The sequence below is a fragment of the Octopus bimaculoides genome, chromosome 14 (genome assembly GCF_046866305.1).
Source record: "Octopus bimaculoides isolate indiv1 chromosome 14, ASM4686630v1, whole genome shotgun sequence".
Classification (NCBI taxonomy): Eukaryota; Metazoa; Mollusca; class Cephalopoda; order Octopoda; family Octopodidae; genus Octopus; species Octopus bimaculoides.
The window spans coordinates 4,154,376-4,178,829 of record NC_142941.1 but is presented as its reverse complement, the minus strand read 5'-3'; the positions used below and the strand labels follow the sequence as shown (position 1 = coordinate 4,178,829).

At 39.9% G+C, this 24,454-nt stretch overlaps 1 protein-coding gene across 4 annotated transcripts in view; it reads right to left on the bottom strand.

The window, feature by feature from the left end:
• Positions 1–3,586: 3,586 nt before the first annotated feature.
• LOC106870079 (uncharacterized) overlaps positions 3,587–24,454 on the bottom strand; it is a 22,720-nt gene continuing 1,852 nt past the window's right edge. For 2 of the 4 annotated variants that reach the window (XM_014916054.3, XM_089363185.1), the window contains exons 2-3: positions 14,752–14,985; positions 3,587–13,519 (exon numbers count right to left, since the gene is read on the bottom strand). In XM_014916054.3, coding sequence (XP_014771540.1) covers positions 11,072–13,417 — 2,346 coding nt within the window. In that variant the 5' untranslated portion in view covers positions 13,418–13,519; positions 14,752–14,985 and the 3' untranslated portion in view covers positions 3,587–11,071. Of the gene's footprint in view, positions 13,520–14,751; positions 14,986–19,552; positions 20,784–24,454 lie in introns of those variants that run through there. The other 2 variants (XM_014916055.3, XM_089363184.1) reach the window with 2 other exon arrangements.

The window sequence follows — 24,454 nt, the reverse complement described above, 5'->3', positions numbered from 1 at the left end:
CATCCTGTCACATTTTTAAACAATATATCCATCACTTTTTTTTTTTCATCTAATTTCTCCTTTTCTTTTTTAAGAAGCTAAAGTTGTGGTTTGAGGGTAATGTGACTACTATTTTTCGCTGGTGAAGCAATATCTTAGAGGCGCCCCTGTGACACATCTATGCAGTTGCATGACCTGCTAGAAATAGTAGCTACAGATGTGTATGAGTATATGGCTGCTTGTTTTTCACATACAGTTGTGCATAAACAAGTATATACACGCCTACATCTATGTGTTTGTGTGTGTGCATATATATATATATATATGTATATGTGTGTGTGTGCATATATACATATATGTATTTGTGTGTGTGTGTGTGCATATATATATATAGTTGGAATTTACAGAAAAAAGATGAAGACAGGTGTATAAACAACAGGTGTATTAGTTTGATGCTTGGGAAGGTGAGAAAGTCTTTTACGTTTTGAACCTACGCTCTTCAACAGAAAGGAACACAAGGAAATAAACAGAGAGAGAATAAAAAATGCTTTAGGGGCTAGCGGTCAATCACGGCGGCTTGCTGGACAGAGGTGGTTAGACAGAAGAGCTAGATACACACACACACATATGCATACATATACATACACATATGTACATCATCATTTAATGTCATTTTTTCTGACAGCAGTTTGATGGTTTGACAAGGACAGATAAGATAGAAGTCTCTGCCAGGTTCCATGCCTGGTTTTGCCCATTTTCTGCAGCTGGGTACCCTTCCTAACGGCAACCTATTCACTGAATGTACTGGGTGCTTTTTACATGTGTACAGGGTGCACCAGCACTAGTGAGGACACCAAGTACTTGCAAGATAAAACCGCTCTCAACTGAGTGGGGCATAGAATGGTGGGAAAAGAAACTAGGACAGGGGGAGAGAAGCAAGTGCCTTGCTGAAGGGGTGAAGACATTGTTTGCCCACCTGGAGAGTGAGAGAGAGAAAGAGATGTTTTTGTGGAACAGGTGGATGTGTAGTTAAGTAACACTGGGAGAAAAAAAATGTGTGACAGACGATTAGAGGTAGGAAAGGAGTTGGAAGCAGAGGGCATCAGTTCAGGGTAGGGAGACATTAAGAAAACTGGGGTCGCACAGAAGATTAATGGAAGAGAGGCTGTTGGAAAATCAGTTGTAGAGGAAGGCTTGACAAAACCTCCATTCTGTTGAAGATGGACAGGTCTTTTCAAGTACAGCATCATGCCATTCATCTTGGTCCCCCATCATCTGATCTGAGGGTCTCCACATCTTGAGGTCAGTCTTCACTTTATTCCACATCTTCCCAGATCTTCCTCTTCTACAGGTTCCTTCCATGTCTAGTGATTAACACATCTTTATACAGCTGTCCTTATCCACCTGCATCACATGACTGTACCAGCACAGTCTTCTTGCCTCCACTCCACATCTAATGCCTCTTGTACCCAATTTTTCTCTAAGCATGTCTGTACTTTGTCATACGTGCACACTAACATTGCACGTCCATTAAAGCATACTTGTTTCATTTCTTTCAAGTCTTCACATGTCCTCTGCATTTACAGCCCAAGTTTCACAGCCATGTTGCATTGCTATTCCTACACAAGTATCATACAATCTGCTTTTCATTCTGAGAGAGAGGCCTGTTACCAACAGAGGTGAAAGTTCTGTGACATGGTGACCCCTAAGGAAGCTAGAAGTAGACAGATGACTTGGGAACGCTGTGCAAGCATGTACAAGGGAGCAGTTAGTAAAGTGACAGTTACCTGTGAGTTCAGCAATGAATTTAGAGTACAGGTAGGCATTCACCAGAGTGCCAGTAAGGCGATGCTGTCAACGATCACGCTCGAATGGTGCTTTTCACGTGTCACCGGCACGGGAGCCAATCCGTGGCCCTGGCAACGATCACGCTCGGATGTGCTTTTAACATCCCACTGGTTCGAGTGCCAATTGTCCCTTAATACCCTTACCCTCAGAACAGTGGAAAATTGCCAGTATTATTCCCCTGTTCAAAAAGGACAACTTACATCACCTGCCAATTATCATCTTGTCAGCCTCTCAAGCCACATCATCAAATTGAGGAGACATGTGTCAGGGAGACACTTTCGAGCTTCTGAAACTCTTATAACCTTATTTAACCCTCACAATTTGGATTTTTCCCTAATTCCAGCAACTGTGACTCAAGGTTGTCTTAACAGCATTTATAGGCCCCCGGGTTTAATCAATGCACTGGCCCAATAACATATATTTATTGACAATGAGTTACAGTATACATAAGAGTAATATTGGGCCCCTACACCCATGGAAGCCCCTGGGTAACTGCCCAATATGTGCATACCTTAAGATGGCCCTGATGTGACCAACTACTTGAATTTTTTGAAGACATCACCTGAATCACAGATGGCAACTCATGGATGGATGTCATCTTTCACAACATCACCAAAGATGTTCATTCTGTGGAAGTCAGAGACATGTGTAAGCATCTGACCATTGGCCATTTATGTCTAAGACCACCTTGCATTACTGGAAGTAGGGGTTCACTCTGATATTGCTGCTGTGGTGCTTCTAAACACACAGGAAGAATAGGTATAACCAAAACATTTGGCACTAATTCAATACCGTTCTCATTCCTAAGGTATTTTTCGATGTTATTATTATTTTTATTATTATTATTCAGGTCACTGCCTGGAATCGAACTTAGAATCTTGGGGTTAGTAGTCTTTGCTCTTAACCACTACGCCATTCAATTCCAGGCAGTGACCTGAATAACAACAACAACAACAAAAAATGCCTTAGGAATGAGGACCTAGGTTTGAAATTTCCCCAAGACACCTGATGAAGGCTGGAGGTTATATCAGCCGAAACATTGTGTCAACAACAAACAAGATGAGGACAAATATCCGTCAAATGTAAATAATTCCTCATCCCTTAAATATAGAACTGAACTCTCTCCCTTCACTGAGCAACAAATTAATAGATTTCTTGGGCACATCCTCATTTTCTTTTATCCTGTTTTTTTTGTTTGTTTATTTGAATATATATATATATATATATATATATACATATTTCTACATCATCATTTTAATGGCTACTTTACCAAGCTTGCATGGCTCAGATAGAATTCATGGAGGCAGATTTTTTATGACTGGATGCCCTTCTGGTCACCAAACCTCACCTGTTTCCAAAGCAACATAATATTTCTCCACATTTACAAGTGTTTTCACAGGAAATAAACACCGCTCATATGACTACCACATGATGTCAAGACAAGGAGTCACAAATACACACATGTATACAATGGTATTCAGGTGTATACCATGGTATATGCCAAACCACTAAGTTACAGCAACATGAGCACAACAGCACTAAGGGCTTCTTTCAGTTTCCATCAACCAAATCCACTCACAAGGCTTCAGCTATTGTAGAAGACACTATCAAGGTGGCATGTAGTGGGACTGAACCCAAAACCATGTGGTTGCGAAGCAAGCTTCTTACCACACAGCCATGCCTGCACAAAAAAAAAAAGAAGAAAAAAAAAGGAAAAATAAGAAAGTTCAATAAAAAAGACATTTTTTAAGACAACAAATTGTACGGAGACATTTTATCTAATTTTATTTCATCAAATTGTGAAATCTCTTATCTTACATAGCAAGCAAGCCTCTGTGGGTGTTATTTCTGCAACGACTACTACTACAACTACTACAAAATACTATTATTAACTCTTCTACCATTGCAACTATTATTATTACTACTACTACTACTACTATTACAAACAATTTCCTCACATTGCCCCTTGAACTGTTTGATGGGCTAACACAAAGGAGTTTGGGATGGGGGGACAGGGGATACAGCCAAACTGATTCAGTATCTTCAAAATTGTATTCTCCAGCATCAAGTCTGGGATGTGTTTACCTTTACAAAAAAGCAAGGGGTGGGGGGGAGAGAGAGAAAAGGAGAGACTGAGAAAGAGAGGGGGGAGGGCAAAGGTGACAAGGGATTAAAAAAATACAAAATAACATTAAAAAAAAAATTTTAATTTAATTAAAATTCTATTATAATCATTATATCAGAAATTTACATATATTTCATATTAATGAATTATTATTTTTAGTAATAATAATGGTTTCAAATTTTGGCACAAGGCCAGAAATTTTGGGGGAAGGGGCTGTCGATTACATTGACCCCCAGTGTTCAACTGGTACTTATTTTATCGACCCCAAAAGGATGAAAGGCAAAGTCAACCTCGGTGGAAGTTGAACTCGGAATGTCAAGACAGACAAAAAGCCTCTAAGCCTTATGCTAAACGGTTCTTCCAGTTCACCACCTTAATTATAACGATTATGATTTTTCTTATTTGCTCATTTATAATTAGACATGAAGCAACAATTTTAGGGGCAGGTGTAATCCATTATAATGACCACTGTACCTTCTCTCACACACACACACTCTCTCTCTGAAGGATAAAAGGCAAAGTTGGCCCAGGGAGGAGTTGAACTCAGAACACAGACACTTTATCTGCTGATTTTAAATTGCATTTATTAATTCTCATTCTTTCTAATTTTGGCCCCTCCCTTCCACTATTTTGAAGGGACGAGCAAGTCAATCACACTGGCCCCAGTACTTGAATGTATTTTATCAACCCTCCAATGAATAAAAGCTAATTTTGACCTTAGGCAGATTTTGAACTCAGAATATCTCCAGCTCTGCCAGTAATAATGTTGTTGTGATGTCTTTAAACTGGGTTTATATATGTGTATATATATCAACCAATTTATGAAGGGAGCAACTAGCAGTATGTTTTCTTCCATTGGCCTCAGTATCTTACTGGTAATTTAACTGTATCACCCAACAATCACTTATGGGGATAAGAAAAGAAAATTGACAAGAGAGAGGGGGGAGGGGAGAGAGAGTTTGGGATATCAAAAAAAAGGCAGCCAGAAAACCATGTTCAATGTCTTCTTCCAGTTTGGAATTGTAGCTTTTTTTTGTTTTTTAAACCAAATCACATCCTCTAAAGATGATGATGATGATGAATTTGTGAATTGGATCAGAACTACAAACTTACAAGGAAGGTAGTCCAGTAGCAGTGAATTGAGAAGTGCTCCCCCCCCCCACACACACACACAGTATATGGTTTTTGTCTTTATTTCAGTGAAAACCTTCTTTTAGCCAAGGGAGTGCAATAAAGGAAAAGTCAAAGTTGGCAGAAATTGAAATGATACCGGGGGGGGGGGGGGGAGAAATGAAACTGATTAATACTGTCTCTGCCACTGATCTTGATTGCAAACCTTGGCACAAGGCCACACCTTTTCATCAGTAGGAGTTGATTCGATTGACCCAGGATGATGATGATGATGATGATAATTATACTGGTTTCAAATTTTGGCACAAGGCCAGCAATTTCAGGGAAAGGCAGTGAGTTGATTACATTAACCCCAGTACTCAACTGGTACTTATTTCATTGACCCCCAAAAGGACGAAAGGAAAAGTCGACCTCGGAGGAATTTGAACTCAGGATGTGAAGAACTGGAAGAAATACCACAAGGCATTTTGTCCAAAGATTTTAATAATTCTTCCAGTTTGCTGCCAGAATAATAATGGTTTCAGGCTTGGTTACGGGGTCAGCAATTCTGAGACCAGGGAGTGAGTTGAAATGCCAGTACTTGACCAGTAATTTTATTTTATTAGCCCTAAAAGGTGAAAGGCAATGTTTGACTTTGGTGGAAACTGAACTCAGAACACAGAGGGTCAGAATAAATACCATACGGCGTTTTTTCTGATGCTCTACCAGTTCTGCCAGCTCCCCCTCCCATCTACATAAAATATAATAGCAATAATAGTCATGCCTGGCTTAGAAAGTCACAAATTTGAAGGGGAGGCTCAGCTCATTTCACCGATCCTAGTACAAGACTAGTACTTTAGTATGATGATGATGATAATAATAATAATAATAATAATAATAATAGTAATGATAATTAGTATTAACAAAGTAGCTTGCATTTGATTTGATATATGTAAAAATGGTAAAACGGACAAAAATAAAAGAATGACACACATTAAAACTATGAACTTATATGAAAAGCATGTTACATTAGATGAGTCGATTGATCAGTCGAGGGGAGGGAGGAGAAAGAGAGAGTGTGTGTGTGTGTGTATGTAGGTATACACATGAATACACAGTCTTCACTTACCAACAACAAAGACAGGAGATTGGTGCAGTCAGGGGCCACCACTGTCATAGTCACATCAGATCTGTACGTTTAGAGTGTCTGTGTTTCTGCATAAATGTGTATATAAATAAGTGTGTGTGTGTGTGTGTGTGTATATATATATTTATAGACACACACACACACATATTCGAGAGGGTTATGGGGCATGGAAGAGGTACTGTTGGTGCTAGCAGAATGTAACAAAGTGAATTACTGCAGCATGAATATAGAAAACCAGTGAGATGAATGTGTTAACATACACATCCGTGTGTATATAGGTGCAGGCATGACTGGGATTAAGAAGTTCACATCCCAACCACATTTCAGGTTTAAGTTCAGTGTAGCATTTTGGACAAGTGTTTTCTACTACGGCCCCAGGTCAACCAAAGCCTGTGAATGGATTTGGTGGATGGAAACTGAATGAAACCCATTGTGTATTTGTGTCTGCTTGCTTGACATCATTTGATGTCAACCCTTGCCTCCTTCCATGCAAGGTATAATTTTTTTCATGTCCTTCAATCAATGAACAGCTCAATAACTGAGCGTATTTTTGTGGCAGACTTTAAACAACAGCATCGTTTTTCTATATAAATGATCAGTTTGTTTTTAAACAAAGTACTAACATCAAAGATAGGACACAAAGGATGAGCGGCCATCAGTTTCTGAACACCAGTTCCATTCACACCCCAACCCATTGGCCGCCAGTCTGAGGCCATCACAGAACACACCAACCAATGTGGTTTTGGGGTGAATTCCTTTATCACATGGCCATGCCAACACCGTAATAATATACACATTTACATCACAAGAAGAGATTAGGACAAGGGTAACTTGTGCCCCCAACATCTTCATGGAGTTTTAAGAAGTGTGGGGGAATTTCTAAAGCATTCTCCTTCACTTGCTCTGACACTAAATACTGCAGTTGGTTTTAAGATGACCGATCGAGCTGGGGTAATATGTTCCAGCAACTCAAAACAAATGTCAGAGATCACAGGCTCAGCCAATTCACACTCAGTTTTAAGGGATCTCTACATGAGGGAGATACTACAGGCCACTTGATCTACTGAAAATAGCAGTCAAATCACCTCTGAATCACATCCAACCAGCTTTATTTGTAATCTTAGATAGACTATGACAGAAAAGACAAAAAAAAAGATAAGAGTGATCACAGCTGGATCACCTTTGATCATGCCTGCTGGGTCAGTATTGACCAGGAGCCAACATAAAGTATTTCATCCGAGGCCTGAGGGTGGGCGGGTAGCTTTTATAAAGGGCTGATGGCTGAACAATGGCGGGTTGGTGACAGAGCAATTGTTTCTAATTTAGACACATAACCCTAACAGTTTTAGAGAGAAAGGGGCCAGTCTATTACACTGATCCCAGGACTTGACTGCTTACTATATTTCCTCAATCCCTCAAAGGATGACAGGCAAAGTTGACTTTGGCAGGACTTCAATTCAGAATGTAAAGAGCTGGAAGAACTACAGCAAGGAATTTTGTCTAATGGATGCTCAGCTGATTCTACCAAACAGCCAGAATAACAACGGAAAGAAGCAGTGAATGGAGTCCATTTTGGCACCAAGATTTATCCGTAAGCAACAACGGTCTTAAACTAAATAAGAACCACAAAATGGTTGCAGAATTTCATAAAACTGACCCTTATTTACAAGATGATACAACCTCCTCAATCTTCTTCTTGGATAGAATAAGGATGGATGAATTAAATATTCAGTTTCTGTATTACCTAATGTTTTTTTAATAGTAGAGCAGCATGCTTCTCAAATGAAGGCTGCCCATGCTTGCTCTACATGGTAGTTTAATCCGCTGGAAATGGCAGCTGAGTTTTCCTCAAATTACACCCTGTCACCTTAAAACAAAGAAAGGACATGTAGAACAATCTAGTCCTTGATATTATATAAAACGATGAGATTGGCATGGTTGGAATGGCTTTGGTCAAAGGCCTGCTCCATCTGGGATGATCTGGAGCTAATCATCAACAAACTATGATGATTATTACCAAAATTGGGGTTTGGTTGTTTTTATCATGGATGTCTCCTTCAACAGAGTCGAGATTCTTTTACAAGGAAGGCACAGCTAGGTTTAGAACCATTGTTCAGTGGCAGTAAAAGACCAAAAACAGCAAGAACACTACACCTTATTGAAGAATATACTGCTGCACCTATCCAAACACACACACACACATCATGTCTTTGTCAATATGGGTAATGATGACATTAATATAAATGCATATATATATACGTTTATACTCACATACAACTTAATGTATGAGTGAGTGTATATAATGTGTACTGTTTTATAAAGGGAAGCAAAGGCAATATTATTGTATGTGCATGTCCAGGAATATATATGTGTGTGTATAAATGTATGCGAATTTGTATAATGCTATAGAATTAAATGCTCAGGCAAATAATACACACATATATATATATATATACATATATACACACACACACAGAATTATATAAATATAATATACACGTGTGTATATAGGTTTGTGTGTGTATGTATGGTGTAAGATGCATGTATGGCTGTGTGGCAGGTGTTACCTCCAAGGAAATACATCCATGATTGGTTTGGTAGGGCGAACATAAGCTGCGCGTTAACTGCATAGGAAATGCCAATGTTTAATTCACTCACAAAAGACAACAAACAATATAAGAAAAAAACAAAGGATATATTAATAAAAGGGGGAAGGGGTCAAAAGGCCAAATCTCTCTTATCCCTCCTCTCCCTATCAAATCAGAACATTTGTAGAGTTTTTGGGGGCTTTTTTTGTTTTGTTGTTTAAGAAGGAATTCACACAGCACAACGGGGTGGGGATGGGGTGGGGGCTTGGTGGTGGAGTAATCAAAGCTGTAGTGGGTGTCCAATAAGTGAAACAAACATACGTAAATAGAGTTTTTTGTAAAAAAAAAACTGACAAGCTTTGTTTAAATGTCATGCTTTTAGTTAGACACATATACACATGTGTATGAATTGTGTGTTGAGGTTGTATATATGATCGATAATGATTGAAGCTATGGCTATTTGTCATTGTACATACATACGTATATGTATATATATATATATATATATATATATATACACATACATACATGTAGGTCTACATGTGAATACATGAGATTGTGTATCAATTCAGTTTTAATGTAGGCAAATATGGGAGTTTTTCAGTTGATTATTTACATGTTCTATATCCACACATATACATATATACATACATACATATATATATATATATATATATATATATATATGCATATATGCATGTGTGCATGTATTAATGTGTGTGTGTGAGTTTAAGTTTTTTCAAGAGACAGCCAATAAGTACTAATACATAAAGTCAAGTCCTAGGTCTCTTTCACGCGACCTTCTCCACATTACACTGGGGGGGGGGGGCTATGTGGCACATAAGGTAGCAGCTTGTCCTTTGTGCACTGCTCCTGCTGCTGCACCTCCTGCTCTTGTTGTTGTTGTACTCTTACGTGTCCCGTAGAGAGGCACTGATCTGTCCCAATCCCAAAATGGTCGGCAGAATTTGCAGACGTCTCAAACGCAGTTAGAGGTCACCCGTTTCTTATTGTTTAGCCTCGGGTCGACCTTAACTGAGTAGCCCTATAATCAAACCATTCCAACCACGACCATCACGTCTGCAGTGAGTCACAATACGAGACCAGAATACTGTAACCACAGTCACGGTAAGAGCATTCCTTTGAAGGGATATGAAAGGAAGGGGGGAGGCTGTAGCCATGGCCATCCATCCTCACCGACACAGACATTAAACATTATTCAGGAGGGAATTACAGAAGGTAAATGTTTGGGGTAGCGGGGAAGAAGGACTGGGTTTTTAACAGTGGGAGCAGCAGAGTCTGGGGTGCTGGGTGGGATGGACACAGCAAAAACTCAATTTTTTTCTACAGTTGTAATGGCAGTAAGGGACAGCGATCTGTACCACAAGTCTAGGAAACAAGAAGCAGCTCACTGCAGAGGGCATATGCAAATTAGTTGCGGCTTTTCTCAATAGATCGTTATAATGTGTGTTGGGTGATGGGTGGCATAGAAGAAAAGAAAGGAATAGTATCTAGAAGTGTGGAGAAAGATTAGGGGGGGAAAACAGGATTTTCAAGGATATCTCAGTTGTTAGTGTTGTCATGAATTTTTTTATACACAATAATGGTAACCATTGACTGTTCCTTTATACATATATACTCTGTGTGTGTATAAATACACACGCATGTAGTATGTGTATATATCTATATGTATGCGTGATGTGTAGCAATATACATAGGTAGAAATACCTCTACAGATTCATGTGTATATATTAGTGTACATATATAAATGTATGTGAATATGTGTACATGTATTAGAGTACACACATGCATATACATATATATATATCAGTGTATGCATGTATGTATGTATATATATATATATATATGTATATATATATATGTTGTGTGTATGTGTTGCATATAACTGAGATCTAATTACAATATCCCTTGTTAAAAAGGTACAGTTTATGTGTACAATGTTGGTCAGTGTTTGACCAACCACAGAAAGCCAGCCATTCTCTTTCAGCTTGGTCAAAACTGATAATCTGGATAAAACTTACTCATTTGCCATTTGAAAGCAGCCATTCAGCAGCTGTTTTTACAACTGAATGGCTAGGAAATCATTTCACAACTTGTAACAACCCTTGCTGCTGCTGCTGCTGCTGCTGCTGTTGTTGTTGTTGTTGTTGTTGACATTTGCTCATGAAAATCCATTCGTTTTTTTCACCGTTTACCTGCAACAAGACTTTCAATACTCGTTAGTCACCTGCTCAGTGCCAACATCCCTGGGGCCTACAGCTGCCATAGGTATGTGCTCATTGGTGGAAACTCTTCAATTGTTTTATTGTTGGAATTAACAGACACTTTGTGAGGTTTACTGCTTGGTTGGGGTCCATTGTGAGTTTTCTTGTGTCTCTGCAGAGTATCACCTCGTGTGAACTGTTTTGGGCACATATCACAATGATAAGCTTTCTCTCCACTGTGTGTTATTTTGTGCAATCGCAGGTATTGTCTTTGAGCAAAAGACTTGAAGCATATCTCACACTGATACGGTTTCTCACCAGTGTGTGTTCGACAATGGATCTTCAAAGAATTTTTCTGAGCAAACTGCTTCAGGCAGAAGTCACATTGAAATGGTTTCTCTCCAGTGTGCGTTCTCTTATGTAATCTTAGATAATGTTTATGGGCAAAGTTCTTGAGGCAGACGTCACACTGGAATGGTTTCTCTCCTGTGTGTGTTCTCTTGTGTATCTGTAATGTGTTTCTCTGAGCAAACTGTTTGAAACAAACTTCACATTGGAACGGTTTCTCTCCGGTGTGAGACCTCTGATGGACATGAAGGTAATGTCTTTGGGCAAACATCTTTAAACAAATATCGCATTGGTACTGACGCTTCGGTGCATGGGTGCGACGATGAACTCTCAACTTATCGCTCTGAGCGAACCTCTTGTCACAAATCTCACAATGGAATGGTTTTTCCCCCGTGTGAGTTCTCCGGTGAATTTGAAGAGTTGTTTTGCGAGCAAATTTCTGAATGCAGAAGTCACACTGGAATGGTTTTTCTCCCGTGTGGGTTCTCCTGTGAATGATTAAGTAATGTTTTTGAGTGAATTTCTTCAAGCAAATGTCGCAGTGCATCAGTTTCTCACCGGTGTGCAGTCGTCGATGGATCTGAAGGTAATATCTTTGTGCAAAGTGCTTCAGACAAAATTCGCATTGGTGCCGTTTCTTCAAAATGTGTGTTTTCTGATGAATCTGAAGTTTTATTCGCTGTGAAAATCTCTCTTGACAGACTTCACATTGGAATGGCATCTCTCCGGTATGGGTGCGCCGATGGATTTGAAGCGTGTCTCTTCGAGCAAATTTTTGGATACAGAAGTCACATTGGAATGGTTTCTCTCCAGTATGAGTTCTCTTGTGAATTTCAAGATAATTCCTTGTACCGAAATATTTCATGCATACATCACATTGAAATAGTTTATCAGGCGTAAACTGTTTTTTTGCCATCTGAGAATTCTCTTGCATAGGAACTTGGTAGCTGTTTCCAAGAACTTTGGGGGATTGGACAAGACCCTCCATATGGTTTTTCTTATGTCTTTTCATAACATCTTTACGAGAGAACTGTTTGTTGCAGACGTCGCACTGGAACGGTTTCTCTCCAGTATGTTTCCTTCGGTGCATGTGCATCAAATATTCCTGAGCAAACTTCTTGCCACAGTAATCGCAGAAGAGCTGCCTCAATACTTGTGGTTTGGGTTGGGTTGGCGACAATTTGTTCGGGCCATATTGTTTTTGAGACACATCACCATGGAATGATTTATCAATACTAGCAGTGGAGCTCTTTTGAGAAGAACTCTCCTTAGATGATTGTCCGCTCTCCAAGCTTGACTGCATTCTGTCAGTCGTCGGTAAGTAACACGGCTGAGAATACTGGCTGCTGTACATATTGTTACCAGGAAACACTGTCTGACCAATATAGGGCAGTGGCAGTCTCTGGCTCTCTATAGTTGACTCATGGGAGAACTGGCTCCCAGACAGGTCACTGTTGCTGTTGTTGTCTGGTTTGTCAACTGGTGATGCTATTCTCTCCTTCTCCAAGTTATGTCTGTGGGAAGAGATCTGTTTACTAGAGATGCTGTTGTGAATGTTTTTCTCTGGAACATGTGACATCCTTGGAGTCTCCTGACAACTTCCATGAGACATATGCTTGCCGGAACTATGGGAAGATTTCTCAGCCACATGAGAGATCCTGTGGGTGTCATGCGAGTACTGCTTCCCAGAGTCACTGCTGCTATTATGGATAGACTTCTCACCGGGTTCTAACATTCTTTGAGAGCTGTGTGAATGAGAAGAACTATGTCGATGGTGAATGTGCTTCCCAGAACTGTTGCTATGGTGATGGCTGGATTTCTCAGCAATCGGTGTCATCCTTTGCTGCGAGTGAGAACTCTGTGAGCTATGAATAGGAAATTGCTTGCCCCCTAACGGAGCCATCCTCTGAGTATCAAGAGCATGTTCCTGGCCGAAATGCTTGCCAGAAAAGTCACTAAGGGTTGGCATTCTTGGTGTAGGAAGTCTGTGATGGAATGGCATGCCATACATTTCACCATAGATTGGAATCCCGGCAGACCTCTCCATGATGATAATGAAAGCATGAAACAACAACTAGTGGAGTCTTAAAGAATGTGGCTCGGACCGACTGATTGTCTCTTCTCAACAAAACAGGTCACACAGTGCACTCTGAAACAGTGAAAAGAAAAAAAAAAATAAATACTATATATATATATGTACATACATGTAAAGATGTGTATATTTAATATATGTGTAAAAATGGGTATCAAATACACTAGTTATGAGTACAGAAGTAGTTTCTTACATTGGATTATACACACACACACAAACTGACAATTAAAAAGTTTTAATTATATAGGGATAGAGGAAATAAGACTGGGTCAGGGAAGTGATAGGTGGCAGCACAGGTGATGTGGAATGTGTGCAAAGAGAAGAAACTTTAGTTTACAAGAAAGAAAACTGGGTGTTTGTAAAAATTGCATTAGGATCAGAGGCAAGCTGACTTTCATTTGTAGCAGACGTACATTAGTTAACTGTAAGATCATCATCATCATTTAATGTCCACTTTTCCAAGCTTGCATGGGTCAGACAGAAGTTGCTGAGGCAGATTTTCTACAGCTGGATGCCTGTCCTGTCACTAACTGTCACCTGTTTCCAAGCAAGGTAATATCCCCCCTCCCCGACCGGACAGGTTTTTCACAAAAGATAGGAAACACACAACTCGCTTGTAAGGCAGCAATGGTTGTTTAGAGTCTTCCTGTGATGTCCTGACAAGAGCACACACAGTTTACTTCTATCAAATCTACTCACAAAGCTTTGGTCGAGCCAGGGATTTAGAAGACATCTGTGCAAGGAATGGTGCAGTGGGACTGAACCTAAGACCACATGACTGGGAAGCAAGCTTCTTAAAGAGCCATATCTACATCTGTGTGTGTGTGTGTGTGTGTGTGTGTGTGTGTGTGTGTGCATGCATGTGTGTGTATATCATAAATCATTGACCACCCATGTTCCATGCTGTCATGGGTTGGATGGGTTGACAGGATCTGATGGGCCCCAGAACCACATCATGCTCCTCTGTCTATCTTAGCAAGGTTTCTATAGTTGGAAACCCTTCCTGATGCCAACCACTTCACTGCTTGTATTGAACCCTTTATTTTGTGGCACCAGCATTGCTGAGGTCACCATACAGCCTGCAAAACCCACAAAAGTCAAGGGGAGCAACTTTTACACTGGATACGATAAAAAGTAAAGCAGAAGAGAAAAGGAGCAGAGCAGAATAGGATTCTTGCAGCAGAGGAACCAGAAACATTTTAGAGGAGAGGAGGAGAGTGACCGGGTGGAGTTGGAAAAGTGCTAGGGTGTATGTGTGTGTGTGTGTGTGTGGTTGAAGATAAACTGACCTGTAGAAGCACCGTCTGGGTTGACATGCTCCAGAGGAGAAAAACGTTGAAAAGGTTTTCTCCCTCTCTCTCTTTCTCCGACTCTTCTTTTCTCTTCCCAAAACCAGCAGGGCACCAAATAGTGGCAACAATCTATAGAGATACGGTTGGAGGTTAACGAGGCGGCTGTCACAACGACGCTGTAGTCAAAGGTCTCAGTCAATGTGAAGAACTGCTGCTTCCTCTGGTAAAAACCTACAAAATAACAGCAACAACAACATCATTTAAAAACAGGTTAAGTCAAAATAAGGATTTCTTAACAGAGGTCCAAGGTTTGAGATTTGAAAGAGAGATGTCGTCAGTTATATGAAGTTCTGGATGTAACAGGAGCACGGAAAGATAAAAAGCTAAGAAACACAATTAAATACAAGGTGGCTTTGTTCAATGATCTAATGACCCAGCCAATCCACCATCCTATGATGATGATGACGATGACGATGATAACAACCAAGTATCAAAGCTTTTAATGTCCAGAAAGAGACCCTGTGAGACGACCTCTGACAGCAGGATGCTGTCCGCTCCCACAGAATCTACCAGAGCAAACAAGATTTGAGCACCCTGAGAAGTAAAACAATGGTGATGATGATAATCGTAATCATCATCATCATCAACAAGGATTGAAAAAAAAACCCACCTATTTACTGATAGATATTGCAGTCCCTCCTGACCAAAATATTGTCCAGACCAAAGTGAAGAAATTATCAAACTGCAAAGACCTCGAGATTGAAGTGTTCAAGATGTGGGACACAAAGGTGAAAATAATACCAGTAATTATTGGAGCATTGGGTATGATAAGAAAGAAACATATGAACAAAAACACAGAAGATATATCTGGACCCTCAACACTACACACTGTCCGAAAAATAGCCCTGATAGGAACAGCACACATCCTATGTAAGACACTATCAATTCAATGATACAACACAAACAATTCAATGATACAACACAAACAAAACAATCCACAAACACAAGACACATTCTATACAGCAAATATCCAATAAAATAAACCACCACCAAAACATGTATTCAATAAGAGCCAGAGAACCAACAGAGCTCAACTCGAATTACACACACACACACAATACAAACACCTTGTACAACAAAAGACTGCAACCAGAGCCCAGAACAAAACAAACTGACACAATACAATACCAGAAAAAGTTTCCACTCCCCCAACAGCAAAAAAGAATACACAATGCTACACAGATCCCCCAGCAACACAGGTGATGCAGTAGAAATTTGCTTGAACCTACCAAAGGTTTCTGAATAGCTCTGGTGCAGCACCAGGCAGTGCCTCTCATGGCTTCTGTTTTAACTGATTGAAAGTGTTACCATGTACATTGTTTTGTCTTGGTATAAAAGATGGACTAAAGCAAATATTCTGCTCAACACTGCAGATTTGCTTGTCAGATGTTTGACCATAACTAGTTGAGCATGTCCCTTGGTGGCTGACGATATGTGCATCTCTGACCATGAACAGAAGTAGTGGGGGAGCATCATAGCCATGTGTTGAGAGGAATTCTTTGGCATTTGGATAATTCACCTCTTAAAACATGGGTATTTTCTTCAACATCCTTAAACAACCCTCATTCAGGGACCTTTTAAAGAGGGATGGGCTACTCAACCTGAAAAAAATTCTAACTGGGCCCCATCTGTAAGGTCATGTGTTGTTTATGTTAATATGAGATCACCATGTCATGCACATATGGTTGTGATGCATGTGCCTGGTGTACCCTTATCAGATGGGTAGTCATGACAAGGTATACTGGACTTTGTATATTATACCCCAGTGTCACTTTGATGGCATGCAAATGCTCTCACACTCAATAATAATAATTGACCCTAAAAAGATCAGAGGAAAAGTCAACCTTGGCAGAATTTGCATTCAGAACATGGTAGAAGTAGTAGTAGTTTCTTATATAAGCACAAGGCCCCCGAATTTGAAGAGAGAGACGTAGACAATTATATCAATCCCTGCACTGACCCCAGGAGAATGAAAAACAAACAGACATCCACCTCACCCACACAGGACAGACATCTGTTGAGTTTCCATCTATCAATGCCTACCCACAAGACAGTGGTCAGTCCAAGGCTATAATACATAAAACACACTTGTCCAAGTGACCATGCAGTGGGACTGAACCTGAAACCACAGTTGTGAAGCAAACTTCATAACCACACAGCCATGCTTGCATCTACACACACACACACACACACACACAGATGATAGGCTTCTGTAGTTTCTGTCAGACCAAATGTCATTTGCAAGATATTGCTTGAGTCGAGGATACAATAAGAGCCCTTTGCTCCAAAGTGCCACATTATGGGACTGAACCTAAATCCACAGGGTTGGGTGGCTATGTACAAAATAAAAACATATTCTCAGTCCACACAATCAATTAGACTTTAATTATTAATTAATATAAAAAGCACTGGTGCTGGTTCCATGTAAAAGGCACCCAGCAGACACCCTGGAAAGTGGTTGGCATTAGGAAGGGCATCCAGCTGTAGAAACCAAGTCCAAAGACAGACAATGGAGCCTGGTGCAGCTCCTGTCAAACTGTCTAACCTATGCCAGCATGGAAAACAGATGCTAAATGATGATGATGATGAATACTAAGTAATCCCAGGTCTTTAGACATTGGTACTTACTGACCCAGGAAGGATGAAATGGGAAGTAGACTCTAGCAGGATTTGAACTCAGAACACAGAAGAATCTAAGAAAAAAACACTACAAAGTATTTTTTTTTTAAATCTGTTTTTTAAAGGCTTAACTGGGAGAAAATGAGAACAGCCATGTCCCCTTTTAAGGCTTCTGAGACAGGATGAGAGGAAAAGAGGATATCATCCCCAGATTGCAAACCCGGTCCTGGGAACTGCACTAGAGATACCTAGGGGACCAGGGGATAGTGATGGTGGCTCAAACTGGCAACCAAGAACGGAGACAGGCTTCCAGACAGTTTCTCTCTGCTAAGCTATGATACAAGACACTACACTGCCCCAGGATGTTAGCCAGCTTAAAGTTATTGGTAAAAGATGCTACCCATAGGGTTCCTTCAGGGGCATCTAAACCTGATCAAGCCCAGCTTTATGTCTGACCACCATCTTTTTTCTTCCAGGAAAGCAAAGGGGAGAGAGAGAGAGAGAGAGAGAGAGAAAGGAAGAGAGAGAGAGAGAGAGAAAGGAAGAGAGAGAGAGAGAGAGAAAGGAAGAGAGAGAGAGAGAGAGAGAAAAAAAGAATCCACTCCAGTACTTAATGACTCTGAAACTAAAGGAAAGTGAAGTTGACCTTGGTGGGATTGGAACTCAGAACATAAAGGCAACTAACTAAACACCACCCTGGCAACTCTGTCATTTCACCTTCAGGATCATCATCATCACCATCATCATCATCATCATCATTTAACATCCATTTTCCATGCTGGTATGGGTTGGATGGTTTGACAGGAGCTGGTAAGGCCAGGAGCTGCACCAGGTTCCATAGCTTGTTTTTGTCTTGGTTTCTACAGCTGGATGCCCTTCTTAATGCCAACCCCTCCACAGAGTGTACTGGGTGCTTTTTATGTGGCACCAGCACCGACAGGGTCACTAAGTAACTTGCAAAACAAAAACCCCTCAGCTGGGAGGAAGGAGTAGTGGTGAGTAGGAGAGGCTCTCCAATACGACGGGCTTCTTTCAGTTTTCATCTACCAAATCCACTCACAAGGCTTTGGTCAGCCCGAGGCTATAGTAGAAGACAAATTGCTAAAGGTGCTACACAGTGAGACTGAACCCAGAACCATGTGATTGGTAAGCAAGCTACTTACCACACAGCCACCCCTAACAATTTTTTTTTATACAATTTCTAATATTTAATCATAGGATTTTTTAAAACACCAAATGACTGGGGGGGGGGGGGCAGTAGAGTAAAAAACAAAACATTTATCAAAAGGGTCCAGTGGGCAAAAACTGGTTGAGATGCACTGATCCACCGTGTTCTTTAAGATATCTTTGAGGCGAATGAAGAGATTTTGGTCATTATGTCTTTCTAGGAGATTAAGCTACTTGCACAGAATCTTGCTCGTTTGAGCTCAGTTTTTTTGACTAGGATGATGTTGAACAAGCCCCCCTCTCCCCCCAAACCTTATATGGAAAAGGGGTGGGGACGGTAACAACACTGAATGGAGCGAGAAGAGTGGTGAACGGATGAACGGAATGAGTTTATAATAATTGAGAAATATAGATTCACATTGGATTACAAACAATAATATTATCACATTCATTAGAAACACATTTATAAAAATAAGAACAATAATAACGAGGATGACAGGGCTGCGAAAAATCTATCACAATGATCAACAAATATTGGTATTATCGAATAGTTTTTGATAATGAGTCATTAAGTGATTAACCTGTTTGTTTAGTAATTAATTATAAGCAAACATTTGTTTACATCTTTGCACAGGGTAAAAAAAAAAGTTGGTGACATGATAACACACACCCAAGTGCACATAAACGAAAACACATACAAACACACAGAAAGGGAAAGAAATTATACACACACATATATATATATATATGTGTATGTATGTATTCATGTTTAAATATGCACACACAAACATTATATATGTATATATTCTATCACAAAAACGAAAAGTTTGTGCTTTTATGCACACACACACATATATATTATATACTTATATATCGTATGTTAGGGTATATATATATATATATATATATATATGTTAGTATATTTTTCTTTCTCACACAGACACATACTCACATGCTTAGGAAGGAAATGTAGAGGTGTAGGGGGGCTAATGCCATCATGGACAAGTAGTAACATGAACACACATCTATGTGTGTAAATATACACATTTCAAACAAAGAATACATACGTCAGGACTGGTGTGTAAGTTGTCTTGTGTGTGTGTGTATCAATGATACTTTTGGATATTTCAACAGAAATATTTCAAGTATGTAAGTGCTAATAAAAGTAGTCACACACGTTGTATGTGCGTATGTGGTAGTGTGTCTCTCTGTGTGTGGAGTGTACGTGTGCATAAATTGTAGAGCCTGCCCGTGTATGTATATAGTGCTGTGCGTGTGCGTGTGTGTATGTACGAGAGAAGGGTGACTATGTTGCGTGTGAATGTTATAGAACTAGCCTTTCGTGTATGGGTGTGTGTGTTTGTGTGAGGTATGAGAATGCACAGAGCTGTCTACGTTTGATTGAGTATGTGTGTGTCTGTGTGTGTGCGCATATATATATATATATGTGGCGTGTGAATGTATTGGGCTGTCTATATTTGCATGACTGCGTGTATGTGTGTGACGTGTGCTGGTAATAGATGGCTCTCTATATATGTTTGTATGACGTGTGAGCGTGCATAAATTGTAAAGCTGTCTAAGATGGCGTGTGTATGTGAGTGTATAGCATATATCTATATATATATATATATATATATATATATATACACAGATACATATATAATCTGTCGTTGTATGTGAATGTATGATTGCGCCTCTGTTTCTATGGCGTGTGTGTATGTGTGTGCGCGAGTAGCACGGTCTATGCGTATAATGTGATTGTATATTTATCTGTGTGTGTGAGAGCAATGCTGGTTGTATGTACTTAGCTGTATTTGAATAGTGTGTGTGTGAGACGTGTGAGTATGCATAAATTGTAGCAAAGGCTTCCGCGTATGTACGCGTGTATATGTATATATTATATATATTATATATGTGTGTGTGTGTGTGTGTGTGTGTGTGTTGTAACGTTGTCTATATATATGTGTGGAAGTAGTAGCACTGGATCTGTGTATATTTGAATGTGTGTGGGTGTGGCTGTTACTGCCTTCTCTCTCTCTGTGTCTGTATGCTTATGTAGTAGCTTTGTATATATCTATATCTATCTATCTATAAATATATGCGTGTGTGTGTGTGTATGTGCGTGCCTACTGTATAGCTAGCTCCCTGATGGTGCTGCTATCTTCCAAACACGCACGGGCCACCCTCCCCTCCCGCCGCCACACACACACACGTGTGTGTGTGTATACATGTATATATATATATCAGTGTGTGTGTGTGTGTGTCACTCTGCCACATACTGTAAAGTACACATACACACAGGTCTGTGTGACATGTACACTACTTAAGTAAACTGTGAGCCATGCATTTTGTCCAGTTAAACACTGAAGACAAACACACACACAAGATAGAATGTATATATAATTATATGGTGTGATGTGTGCGTGTGTGTGTGTGTGCGTGCGTATGTATGCCTGCTGTATGTTAAGTTAATGTAAGGCTATCTCTATGGACGTCAGACACAGGAGAGAAGGGTAGGGGGAGAAGAGAGAGAGAGAGAGCAGGGGAAGAAGAGAGAAAGGTAGAGTGGAAAGGGGTACAAATACACATATGTATACAAACACATTAATATATACAGACAATACACACACACACACACATACACATTTATACACACACCACCCAACTATCCTTCAGGTCCACATAAAAAAAGTTGGTTTCAACGAAGTACTGAAGAGATGGGAGATAAATAGGAAGTAAATACTGGTAAACACAACACACATGTGTGTATATACACAGCAGATATATAATGTAAAATAATATATATATATATATGACATATATATGATATATATGCCACACACACACACACACACACACCATTATATGCTACACTCGCATACATATATGTTCGCTATGCACGCAAATCTCGCACCACACACGCAACAGACGCATAAAGCACACATACACACGTGCGCATAAATATATATATAATATAATATAATATATATATATATATATTGGTGTATATACACGACACACGCAAACGTAGAGAGAAAGGAGGGAGGAGGAGGGGGTGAGTATTGATTATGTTAGAAATATGAGACAGTAACAATAGTTGACAAGGTGGTGGTGGTGGAGTTGCACCAATAGAGGTATTTCATGAGGGTGATGAAGGAGAGAGAGGGTGAAGTGCAAGAGGCACACCACCCCATTGACACCCGGAATAGGAAGGATCGCGGGTAAATAGTCAGGGAATCACTTAAAGGGACACCTTCCTATATAAATATATGCCGAAACGTGTATCTATACGAATAGGTATATATATATATATATATATAATATGCGCGCGCGGTTTCTTCTATGGATTGGACTAGTTTTATTATAAGCGTAGTGTGAATACATGACATTAATGCCATTCTCAAGGAAACGTGGCTAGTGATCGAAACCGCATCGCCCTCTCACTGTCGTCGGCTTACTTCCCTCCAAAATAATAGTGCTGTTTGAAGAGACCTCAATATATAACTGGTAATTGTCCTGTCGACGCCGGAAGAGAGGAAAAGTTGAACGTAATTAGATAAAGACACCGACTAATAGTGAGTGATTAGAATTGGTGGCGCGTCGGACAAAGTGTCAGTGTAATTTAGTTACACACCTATAAGTTCAAATCCTGCCGAGGTTTAATTTACCTTTTCACCCCGGTAAAGAGACGTAGAAAAGTACTTTCCTACATTAACCCTTGCACTCTTGGCTCAATTCCCGTCGAGGTCGACTTTGCCTTTCATCTTTCCCTGGGTGAATAAAATAAAGTACCCGTCCCATAATGAGGTTGATTTTTATTCAACTATAATATCCACGCACTCCATCCAACCAAAATAGTATTGGAGAACAATCGATATTCCTATAAAACACCTTGTAGAGAAGAGCTGAGCTGCCGGCGAACCGGTTTCGATACCTGGTTAAAGGTAATTTCAAGCCAAACACGTCGAGTGGTGACGAAGGCCTTATCTCAATCTATAGCAACTCTATATAAATATATATACGTGTGTGAGTCGTCCAAGAGACCATAAGTCAGAGAAAAGATGGGTATATATATATATATCAATTAATGTACACAGAACAAATATACAAGCTACCTGTGTATATTAAATATTTATCTCTCACTGGATGGAATACTTTTTTGTTTACTGCTCCTTAACGGAACAGTAAACTTTATATACATCTATATTTATTTAGTCTTTATATAACTTTATATACATATATATTTATTTATTATTTAATTATTTAAGTAATGTAAACAAACAAAGAGCGATGGTAACACTTGACCGCGAATTAAAACTCGCATCACTTAATAATATACAAAGAATGAAAATAGGCATTGGAGATATACTGATCTCCGATACAAAACGAAAAGGTACCACATAGCAACGAATAGACAGGACCCGATCGAATGTCTGACAAAATTCTAAAATTACCGTGTTTTATTTGTTTACAAAATTAAACAGTGAAACGGTAATTAAATCAATTTAATTAGTCTGCGTAATTACATGCTCCCCCATTGTCTCATAAAGCATTTATTTACACAACACGTATGGATTCCCTCCGAATGTCCACACCACTAACTCTAAAGGTGTGCTGTTTAATGTCTATGAAATAGACCATAGACGGTAATTAACTCAGACTAATTAATCGCAAGAGTCACTTGACGTAAAATGATAATGAATGGGGGGGGGGGTGTAGCATGCCGTGTCTTTGGACCCTTCCGCCTGCTACAGGAGATCCTTGTTTATGTAGGCATTCGGCAACCTTACCTCTGTGTGGCGAAGAAAGCCTTCCACATCTTTACAGGTCGACAAACGTGAAATATGGCAAGTTTTCTTTTCTCTACCGCCGGCCTTGCAATCTGCTTAGTGCATCCTTTAGGCCGGACCAAGGTAACAAATGTAACGGCCAGGTTGCACTTTTTTAATTACAGCGGGAAAAAAAAATGAGAAGAATCTAGTCATTATTGGACGGGTAAAATTATTTATCAGCCCTGAAACAACGGAAAGTAAAGCTGACCTGGGCGACATCTGAACCCAGAGCGCAGAAAACCAGAATACCACATCTACCTCTCTCTCTCTCATACAGGCACACATATAAACCCCAGTGTTGTTGGTTCGAAGTTCGAATCCGGCCCAAGTTTACTTTGTCTTTCCTATCTCAACTAATAACTACGTGATACCGGTACTGCGGCTGAGCGCGATCGATTATACCCTTAGAAGGGCGGTGCCCCAGCATGGTCGCAGTCTAATGACGAACACTGGCAACTTATAACAACTAAACCGCATTTTTGAGTCCTTTATTTTAACTTAGTTCAATAGATGTTGTGGTGGTAATACGTTATTCCACGTTCTTCGCCTCGTTGGTGCAAACAGAACGAAATGGCTTCAACCAGGGATGGTAACAAGGCAGCAGGCTTGGCTCCCAGGTAGCTTACCTTTATCTGACATCACCAAACACTGAACACAATGACCATTCTATACAATATCGAGCTTCTACATGGACACTCGGTTTGCTAGAAATAGTGGCAATCTTATCACCTTCGCCGAAATAGTAGTAATAGCTCCCTCAAATCACAACACGGAACACAGGGTACGGCAGAAAAAAAAAAAACTCCCTTATTTTAGGCGGCGAAGGTTGGTGAATCTGGGCGGCTTTCTTGTCGCACCCTGTATTATAGATACGAAAAGGCATAAAGATCGTTCGGTTTGCTAAACAAAGCAGCCAAATGACTCTGAAATCACGCTACCGTGTTTAAAAACGAAAGGAAACGTTAGATAATATGGTCAGTTATGGAACGCCTTTGATCAAAGGACTGATTAATCAGAGCTGG